Source organism: Ictidomys tridecemlineatus, chromosome 5, assembly GCF_052094955.1.
Source record: "Ictidomys tridecemlineatus isolate mIctTri1 chromosome 5, mIctTri1.hap1, whole genome shotgun sequence".
NCBI lineage: Eukaryota > Metazoa > Chordata > Mammalia > Rodentia > Sciuridae > Ictidomys > Ictidomys tridecemlineatus.
Genome location: NC_135481.1, coordinates 179,875,882 through 179,886,142, shown reverse-complemented (window position 1 = coordinate 179,886,142; position 10,261 = coordinate 179,875,882). Strand labels below are relative to the sequence as shown.

General features: G+C 54.5%; 2 protein-coding genes across 3 annotated transcripts in view; both read left to right on the top strand.

Annotated features, from left to right (window-relative positions):
- Ndrg3 (NDRG family member 3) overlaps positions 1-10,261 on the top strand; it is a 162,585-nt gene that overhangs the window by 4,999 nt on the left and 147,325 nt on the right. The window lies entirely within an intron of this gene.
- The window catches only part of Mtcl2 (microtubule crosslinking factor 2), a 69,370-nt gene continuing 64,433 nt past the window's right edge, over positions 5,325-10,261 (top strand). Inside the window, exon 1 of the mRNA XM_005329861.5 lies at positions 5,325-6,371. Coding sequence (XP_005329918.2) covers positions 5,697-6,371 — 675 coding nt within the window. The 5' untranslated portion in view covers positions 5,325-5,696. The remainder of the gene's footprint in view (positions 6,372-10,261) is intronic.

The following is a 10,261-nucleotide window of genomic DNA, read 5'->3' as shown; positions in this document are numbered from 1 at the left end:
TGACACTGGCAGAGAGTTTAGGTGTGAATGGGAAATGTTTCCACTCTCCCGGTAAGAAAAAAGGAAAAAAAAAAAAGAAAGAAAGAAAGATATGGAATGGCACCTGGACCATTTCAGCCACACAAAAGAAACTTGAAAAGACCAAGAGAAAATGAGAAGCTGCTACGCCCCTTGTTCCCTGAGGTGACTGGGGCTGGTTTCACTTCAAGTGTTAAACAGGTGCCTGACATCCTCCCTCATGTGTCCCCAGAGGTCAGATTTCCACTCTCTGAGGCCATTCTCACAGGCTCGCACTCCCTGCTGCCCTCAGCCAGCCACTTCATTCCTGTTGCCTGAATGTCGGCCACGCCCACCCTCCACCTCCACCTGCATCTTACCTGTGTCTTCTGTCTTCCCTCCAGAGCAATGGAAGACAGGTCCCTGCGGCTTTCCAAAGCCAGTCCCAGCCCTGGATGTGTCTTCTTCTGCAGACCTAGCTCATCTCTCCTGTCCCTCTTTTTTCTCCTTGCTGGCCCCACTGGCCTGTTCACTCTTCAGTCTTCTCCCTGTGGCTCCTGTGCCCAAACCCTGGCTCTTTTCAAGGTCCTGGCAGCCCCTTCCTTGCTTCTGTGCTCCTTGGCTTCGGCTCCCTGTCTTTTGAGGCTGGTTTCTCCTCTTGGACCCACTTTCTAGAACCAGGAATTCCTACCTCCCTGATTCTAGGACCAGATTTCCATCCTACAGACCCTCTCCCCCAGTGACCTCACCGAGTCTCACAGATTTGACTGTTACCTAAATGTCAGTGACTCTCATGGCCGCAGACCTAACTGCTAGGCGGCGCTCTATGCTCCTATGTCCCTTGCTTGAGTTTTCCATTGGATGCCTCCATAGACACTTCAAACTGAACATGACCAAAAAGAACTCTTCATTTCCCCCTCCTAATGTAGTACTCTTGTCCCTGACCACCTCCAAGCCTGTCTTTCCTGGCATAGTCAATAGGGCCACCTAGCTCCCTAGCTGAAGCCAGAAACCAGGGAGTGGGACTTGACTTTTTTTCTCTGAGTCCTCACTCCCAGCCAAGGGTATCTGACTCTTCAAAGCTCCAGAACACATCTTAAGAACCCATCTTTGCCTATAATCCCAGAAATTTGGGAGACTGAAGCAGGAAGATCACAATTTAAAAAAAATCATTTTATTTATTTCTTTTTATGTAGTGCTAAGGATCGAACACATGCTAGGCAAGCGCTCTATCCCTGAGCCCCAGCCCCAGCCCGAGTACCACAGTTTTGAGGCCAGGCTCAGCGATCTAGTGAGACCCCGTTTCAAAATTAAAAATGAGGGCGAGGTTGTGGCTCAGTGGTAGAGTGGTCGCCTAGCACGCACGAGGCACTGGGTCCGATCCTCAGCACCACGTAAATGTAAAATAAAGATATTGTGTCCACCTAAATCTAAAAAATAAATATTAAAAAAATTTAAAAATGAAAGGGGCCAGGGATGTAGCTCAGTGATAGAATGCTCCTGAGTTGTATCCCTGGTACTGCAAAAGCAAAACAAAACAAAAGCCAAAACCTTTCTTCCCTCTCCACTGCTTCCAGTCTCATCCAAGCCACTGTCAGCTTCAGTAGCCCCTTGACCCATCTTCTCATCCATTCTCAGCAAAGCAATCTATTTTAAAACCTAAATTTAAATTGTATTACTCCCTGGCTTGCATCTCTAATGACTTGTCACTGCATCAAGAATAAATCCTCTGCCCATGGTTTGCCCTCATTTCTGCTCCCCACCCCACCTCTATCTTCTCCTTTACCTAATGGGTTCTCTGTATTGACCTCACTTCCTCCAGCATCCATCCCACCTGTTCCTCCTTCAGGCCTTTACTCCTGCTCTTCCCTCTTTCCCTGGCTCCTTGAATAACCAAGCTTAAAGACCAGAGGCTCCCCCAATTACTCTATTTTAAGCAGGTTTCCCTACAATCCTTCAGTCAGGAGCTTGTTTCTTTCATGATTTGCATAAGAAACAGCTTTTACTTTAGTTACAAAAACCACAGGAATGAGCCCTTATTTGGTTCCTATCATGTTGGTCAACATAACAGGTTGAATGGGAGAAATAAAACCATTTTTCCACTTGGGTAATCATCGCCTTCCTTGCTTACAATCTGCTATATAATCCTTACAATCATTTAATACATCATTCCTTCTTTTTTATTAGTGCATTATCGTTATGTAGGACAGTGGGGGTTCATTTTGACACATCCATGAATGTCAGTAACATAGTTTGCTGTTTCAATCCCTAGTACTTCCTCTTTCCCTCCTTCATTCCCTCTTTTTTTTTTTTTTGTACTGAGGATTTGAATACCATGGCATTTTATCACGAGATACATCCCGCCCCTTCATTCCTCTTCTTTTTAAGAATTTAAATATTTATTTACTTATTTAAATATTTATTTTTTAGGTGTAGATGGACACAACACAATGCCTTTATTTTTTATGAGGTGCTGAGGATCGAACCCGGGTCCTGCCGTGCTAGGCGAGCGCTCTACCGCTGAGCCACAATCCCAGCCCCAAGAATTTAACCTTTTAAAAAAAAAATATGTGGTGCCTCACCTGCTAGGCAAGCACTCCACCTCTGAGCCACAACCTCAGCCCCTCTTCATTCCTTCTTTATATAACACACACTGGGTACTGATGCTGACCTGGACAGTTTGCAGCCAATTGTGCGATCCAGCAGGCTCTGGAATTGGGTAGTCCTGCATTCAAATCAACCCCAGTCCTGCCACTTCCAAGCTGTATGATCTTGGTCATGCATTCTAGTTTCCCAGTGCTGTGTCACAAAACTTGCTTTGCTGTTTGGGTAGGTTCTGTGTTAGCTGGGGTGGCTGCAAGGTGGGGGCTGAGGGAGGGGCTGGATCATCTGTACCTTCAGGCTCACATGTGTCTGGTGGTCAGTGGAGACCAGAGTTGGAGTTGCTGGCTGGAGCCCCTTCATGTGGCTACTCCATGAGGCCTGGGATTCCTTCCCACTTGGGGCTGGATTCTCAGGGTGAGTGGTAGAGGTGCTCCCCTAGAGCTGCAGCAGAGTCTTATCTCCTCAAATCTAAAAAAAATCTCAGTGCAGGAAGGACCCTCAGTTCTTTGCTCAGCCAGGGGTGTTGGGACCCAGAAAAGATAAGTGATAGAGTCAGGACTCAGATTCTATCCAGGAGGGGAGGTGCAGGCCACTGTAGTTTCAGGATCACCTGTGTGGCCAAGAGTGTGTCGGGGTGGCTGAGCCTGATCGGATATGGTGGTATGTCCCCTGTGTGGATTTACACCAGCTAATACCTCCAAGTTCCATGTAGGAGCAAGGGAAGCAGAGAGAAAGGCAACAATTTCCAAGGGCTACGTAGCATCTCTATGTCCCACACCAGGACCAGTCTACAAGACCAGGGGTGTCAGAGCTGGAAGAACTCAGTCATCTGGAACATTAGACTAGGCCAGGTGGGGACTCTGAGGCCCAGAAGTAGGAAGGTCTACCTTGGGTCACTAGCCCAAGGGTACCTCTTCACTGCTTAGTAGTCTTGCTCTATGATTTTTAGTCCATCTCCCTCTATACTGTGTGCTCCATGAGTCCAGGCACTGGCAAGCCCACCAGTGCCTTCAGTGACTTCCCTGTGCTAACAGGGTTGAGTGGGTGAGGTGTAGGTTGTGTCCTGGCTTGCCCTTTACCATGAATGGATCACATGTTCCTGCTACGTTTCAGTTTATGCATCTGTACAATGGGATGGGATCCTTGGCCTCCCTTTGCAAAGTGAAAGGGAAAGGAGTCTGCACACGCTCAGCAGAGGGCGCTGGGGAGGAGGGGCGTGTGTGTGTGTGTGTGTGTGTGTGTGTGTGTGTGTGTGTATAGGAGCCGATGGGCATGTCCCTGAAGCAGTGTTTGCCAAGAACCTGTTGAATAGCCCTTCTCTCTCCATGGAGGCACCCGAAGGGTCTGAGGGTGCAGGGGCGCTCACACACCCGGGTCCCGATGAAGTCATGCCTTAGGTGAGAGGGGCCTCTCCAGGATGTATTAGTGGGGAATGTATTCACGGAAGAGACGTAGAAGTGAAGTTGGTGCTAGCTGTGTCGTGTATCAGGGGACGGAAAAAGGTGGAGGAAGAAGAGGAAGAAGAAAAAGGAGCAGGAGGAGGAAAAGGGGAAAGAAAAGAAAAGCATGGAAAAGGAGGAGAAAAAATGGGAAGAGGGAATAACGGGAGGAAGAGGAGGCTGCAGAGGGGTTAACCCAGCTCTGCCCTCCAGGGGCAAGGAAGCCCACCCTGAGGGTGAGGGACCGCCCTGGGCCAACAGACAAACTGGCTCTGCCTTGCGGTGCTTTAGGGTGGGCAGTGGCAGCAAGGCGCCGGGCAGGGGTGAGGAAGTTGTAATGGAAAATCCAAAAAAGCGGAGAGGAGCCCGGGAGACAGTCCCAGAGGGAAAGAAATCACAACCACGAGAGCCGGGGCTCCGGGGCCTTCCGGAGCTGCTCCTGTTTTTTTTTTTTTTTGTTTGTTTGTTTTTTTGTTTGTTTGGGGTGGTGGTGTAGGAATCAGACCGTCTCCAGCCCATTCCAGCTCCCACCGGGGCCAAAACCTACTCCTAAAGCATCCACTGGTGTGACAATAACCGTGTCGTTTCCATTTTTGCTGAACAGAATCTGAAACCGAGGTAGGGGAGAGGGGACAATGCCTAGGACCGCAGGCGCTCAAGGTGTGCAGAGTGGGCGTGCACCAGCGCTGCACAGTCCTTAGGGCAGCGGGAGGGAAACTGAGGCAGAAGGAGCCCGAGCACTTCCTGGAGGCGTGAGGTTTGAGTCCTTCCCGGCTCTGCCGTTGACCGTGAGCGGATCGCTAGTCCCCCAAAGGCTTCAGTTTACGCATCTGTACGATGGGATCGTTGGTGTAGTTTGGCAAGGTTAAAGGGGGCGGAGTTCGCGCACGCTCAGCACAAGGCGAGGGGCGAGGGGCGAGGCGCCGGGTGTGCATGGATGCTGGCTCCAGTGTGCTGAGGTCCGGCGGACCTCGGCCGGGGAATCCCCCCTCCTGCCGCTCACGCTGCCCGATCCAGGACACTGGGCAGCGGGGTGCTTCCCCGGGGTGCGATCCCTTGGCCCGCAGGGGAGGGGGCGGCGGCAGAGCGGAGGAGGAGGGAGCCGGGGCCGCAGCTGCCCGGGTCCGCCTGACCCTCGAGGGGGTCGCTGTTGCCTCGCAGATTCCTCCCTCGTTTCCAGCCTGCGTCCCTCCCCGCCGCTCCCGCCGCGTCCGCCTTTTGTTCGCGGAGCCGCGCGCCCCCGAGCCGAGGCGGCGGGGCGCGGAGCTGGCGGGGCTGCGCGGGGGGCGGGCCGCGCCGGGCGGAGCCGGAGTCCTGGCCGCAGCCGGACTCGGAGCCCGAGGCAGCGATCGGCGTGCGGGCGGCCGAGGCCCCGGCGCGCTCCGGGGGCGCGGCGAGGCCGAGGGGGCGGGCGCCGGGCGGAGCCGGAGCCGGAGCCGTGGCGCCTGGAGGCGATCGGGCCGCTCTCTCAAAGCTCAGAGCAGTGGAGAGACTGTGCGGCGGGGGTCGGGTCCGGAGCGCAGCCCCCAAGCTGTGGTGGGCCGAGAGGATCCGCACCTCGAGCGGCCAGAGCTGCACCGGGACTCTCCCCAGGGACGCCGAGGCCGGGCGGGCCCCGGCCATGCGCGCCGCTCGCTGAGGCCGAGTGAGGCCGCGATGGAGGCGCCGGCGGGCGAGCCCCCGGCGCGGGGCTGCGTTCCCCCGCCCGCGCCGGTCTTGGAGAGGAAGAAGAGCCACCGCGCGCCGTCGCCGGCCCGGCCCAAGGACGTGGCCGGCTGGTCGTTAGCCAAGGGCCGCCGCGGCCCAGGCCCGGGCGCCGCTGCAGCCTGTAGCGCCGCGTCCTCAGCGCGGCCAGACAAGAAGGGGCGCGCAGTGGCGCCAGGGGCACGAGGCGCGGGGACTCGTGTGGCCGGGGTTCGCACCGGAGTCCGCGCCAAGGGCCGCCCGCGCCCGGGTGCCGGGCAGCGACCTCCGCCTCCGCCGCCTAGCCTCACCGACAGCAGCTCCGAGGTGTCCGACTGCGCGTCGGAGGAGGCGCGCCTGCTGGGCCTGGAGCTGGCGCTGAGCAGCGACGCCGAGTCGGCGGCCGGGGGGCCGGCGGGGGCCCGCACCGGTCAGCAGCCTCAGCCCGCGCCGTCCACGCACCAGCCTCCGCGGCCACCCGCTTCCCCCGATGAGCCATCGATGGCCGCGTCGTCGGTGGGCAGCAGCCGTTTGCCTCTCAGTGCCTCGCTCGCCTTCTCTGACCTCACCGAGGAGATGCTGGACTGCGGGCCCGGCGGCTTCGTGCGCGAGCTGGAGGAGCTGCGCTCCGAGAACGACTATCTCAAGGTGGGGGCGCCCAGGGGGAAAGGGAGGCAGCCTTACGCGTGCTGACACGGCCCCGCGGGCCTCTTTCCCACTGAACAAGCTGGGGAAAGGGGCCCAAACCCTCTGGGGACCACTCTGAGATCCATCTAGGGGGCCCTCACATTCCCTCTTCTCACTTTATTTGGGAAGCCCTCTTCGGAGGAGAAACTTGGGTAGGACACTGATCAAAGGACCCTGATTTGGGGACAGGGGCCTTGAGAAAATTGCTCTGAAGGGTGCTCTGTGGTGGGGTGTGTAGTCAGTGAGGGGCTGGACCTCTGCTTTCAGCGGCTCAAAACCTGCCCCAGACCTGCAGGCCTTCCCTGACTCTCCTTTCTGGGGCCATTAGTGTGCTCCGCCTCCGGGGAAACCTGTGGCCATTCCTTGCCAAGGACAGGCTGGAACAGAATCCTGAGTCTTTACCCAGGGCTTCCCCAGGCACAGGCCTGTCCCCGCCTGCCTTTTAGGGCGGGTCCACTTTGAAAGCATGACATCTGGGAACATCCCCTTGGCTGGAGTCCACTTCCGCCCAGTCTAACGGTCCCAGAGCCTGGGAGGATGATATTGTGGGAGAACCGGTTCAGAGGCAGCTCCCTAGATCCCGGGATATTGTCTTCTGCTTTCTGGCAACAGGCCTTGTATACAACGGCCCTGGCCCGGCCAGTCATGGCCATTGCCCATATCCTTCCCATACTCCCAGTGGGAGGGGGGAAACTGCTGCCAGAAAGGGACTCTCCCTCTGGGCATGTGGGGACCTGAGAGCTTTTTGGGGAGAGCAGGCTTTGCCTTGGCCCTTTCAGTGGACATGAGTACCTCCTGGATGCAGGCCAGGCTCCCTCTGCCTGTCGCCTAGTTCCATGGCTGCTCAAGGAGCAGCCTGGCTCTGGGGTGTTGACCTTGGCCTGGGAGGCCAGACTCCTCATGGGCTTTACAGACTGGGCATGGGTTTGGAAGAGACTGAAATGTTGCTTGCACTTGTCTGTTGATGGCCTGGCACAGCACCCAGAGTATCCCTGGCCAAGAGCCACGGAGTTAACAGCACTCTGCTGAGTTATGTCTGCCCTGTGGCACTTAACTTTGCCTCGTGGTTCTTCTAAAGGGGTTCCTCACTCATTAGAGTGTTGGGATCTTGCCCAGCTGTGTCTCTTGCTCCTCCGTTTTCCTCAGGACTTGTGAGGCAGTGTTTGGTGAACTCTTGTGGAATAGGACAGGGTCTGCCTGAGGCAGGACGACCTAGCCCTTCAGTGCCCAGCCCTTCCCATTTAACTGTTAAATGGGAGGGTGGGTCTTCCCTAAGACCCCAGTGACAATCAGGGGTTCCGTCAGGCCTTATTGTGTGCTGAAGCCAGGGGGAAGGAGCAGGCAAGTGGAGGGAGGAGGAGGAGGGAGACTACAATGACAGGCCGAAAGAGGACCTTTTGCGCTTGTCCTCTGGAGGCTTTGGGCTGCTTTCCACACTGCCTGCCCCAAAGCTGGATCCTGAGCCCCTCACCCCCCACTGCTCATTTGCAGAGGAGGAGGGCTCACAGTGCTTTGCTTCTAGTCTCATGAACCTGCTCCTGTCCACCCAGGCCCAGCTGGGGACATGGCAGGGCTTGGGACAGGCCTGCACCTTAGTTTCCACCTGAGTTTTAATTTAGAAATTAAAACTGAGTTTCAGGCTTCATGCACAAGCCTCAGGCACTGTTGGGTCTGGGGTCTATAGCTTCCTCACTGTGATCTTGGAAGTTTATTTAATGTCTCTGGAATTCAGTTTTTTTATATGTAAAAATAGGATAATTACACCTTTTGCTTTTTTTAATATTTATTTTTTAGTTCTCGGCGGACACAACATCTTTGTATGTGGTGCTGAGGATCGAACCCGGGCCGCACGCATGCCAGGCGAGCATGCTACTGCTTGAGCCACATCCCCAGCCCAACCTTTTGCTCTTTTTAAAAAATATTTTTTAGTTGTTGATGGACCTTTTTTATTTATTTGTATGTGGTGCTGAGAGTTGAACCCAGTACCTCACGTATGCTAGGCAAGTGCACTACCACTAACCAGGACCCCAGCCCCACATTTCACTCTTAAAAGATTAAATGAGATAATGTGTGCAAACACCATTAGAGAGCCTGGTGTAGAGTAAATCTCAGATGGCAGTAGCTGAGATCATGTCTATTCCCCAGCGATTTTGGACAGGTTTCCATGTGTACTTCTCTGGGTCTCTTGTGGATTCTGTGGGTGCAGCATAGATCCTCCTCCCCACCTGGAGCAGGCTGGGCTTTCTCCGGCCTTTCATTCATTCATTCATTGACCAGCTAACCAGGGTCCTCGGCCTGTGTACTAACACAGATGGAGGGTGGGGATACCACTGTGAACAGGCCGAAGTGTCTGCTTTCCAGGAACCTTGGGGAGACCTGTACAATAGTAGTCATACTCTAAAGCACATTGTGGGTCACGGGAATGTGTGGAAAGTGTAAGGGTGCCAGGAGCACGTGAGGGTGGGGGCTGGGACTCAGGGAGGCCAAGACCTGAAGGATGACATGGAACCAGTCAGTAGACTGAGGAGCTGTCGTAAGAACATTCTAGGTGGGTAAAAGCTTGTTGAGTTGGAGGAGGACTGGAGAGACAGTGATACCTGACAGTGCCGATTCTTGCCGTGTGCGGTGGGACCGCGCATCACTTCTCTGAGGTTTGTTAACCTCAGCTGCCAGCCTCTCGGAGGCAGGGGGACCCTGGACACCGTGCATGTGGCCCTAAATATAGGACTTATGACAGGGTGTTTTGTTGTGGTGATGGTGGGTGTTTTCATTCTGCAGATGGGTAAACTGTGGCCAGAGCAGGGGAGGGACTGGCTGCAGGTCCCAGAGCCAGGTCTCAGGGCAGCCAGGGCTGGGAGTGGGAACAGGCTAGACTGGTGTTTTTCTTACCTCTTTGGGTCGCTTTGCTACTGAGGTGCAGCCTAGATAATGAGGGAAAAGACTCAGACCCCAGTGTGTCTGTTGCAGATTGACTGTTCAGGTTGAGGGGAGTGCCCCTGAGTCCAGCAGGTGGCCCGATTCAGTTTCACCTCCCAGCTGCTGGGGGGACACTGGGGACTGTCAGCAGGGGGAAGGGCTATCAGATGACTGTAGATCCGGGGGCCCATCCAGGGAAGCATTAATGGGATAACTCTCTCCCTAAGAAAAGCCAGAAGGACTTTCTACAGAGGAGGTCCTGAGCATGCTGTCCCTTGAATTATTCAAAAAGAGGCTAGATGACCTCACATGCTTGGATATAGATAGAGTTTGTGGAAAGCGGCTTGTAAGTGGTCCAAAACATTGGTGGTTGTGATTTCCTGAGGAACGTTCCTGGGGAGATTTATGTGGTGGCTACAGTTGAGCTGCTTGACCTTGAGTCCCTTCTAGCTACGGAAGTCTAGAAGGTTATTAACTGCCAAAGTTCCAGAATCCAGAGATGGAACTATCACTGCAGAATAGACACGTCAACTATGTTTGACCTTCAAAGCCCCAGTGGTCTGAGGTCACCCATGACCACTAACAGTTACCATGTCCCATGTGGCGAGGACAGGCTAGGAACCCACTGGGTGTGGATGGAAGAATCAGAGAGCTTGAGCCGGAAGACCTGGCTTGGAAACCTGGTTTTACTATTTTCTGTTTGGCCATGGGCAGGTCACTTGGCCTCTCCAAGCTGCTTTTTTCTCATCTGTATGATGAAGACTCTGGAGCCGGCCAGGGCAACCTCAAAGGATTGTTTTCATCAATCCTGGAGGTATGAATAGACAAGAAAACATTTTGCAGAAAGTGAAATCCCACAACGTATGGGGAACTGTTATTATTGTTAGCCAATGAGCAGAGAGGATGTCCATGTGTTCCTTCTAGAAGAACTGGAA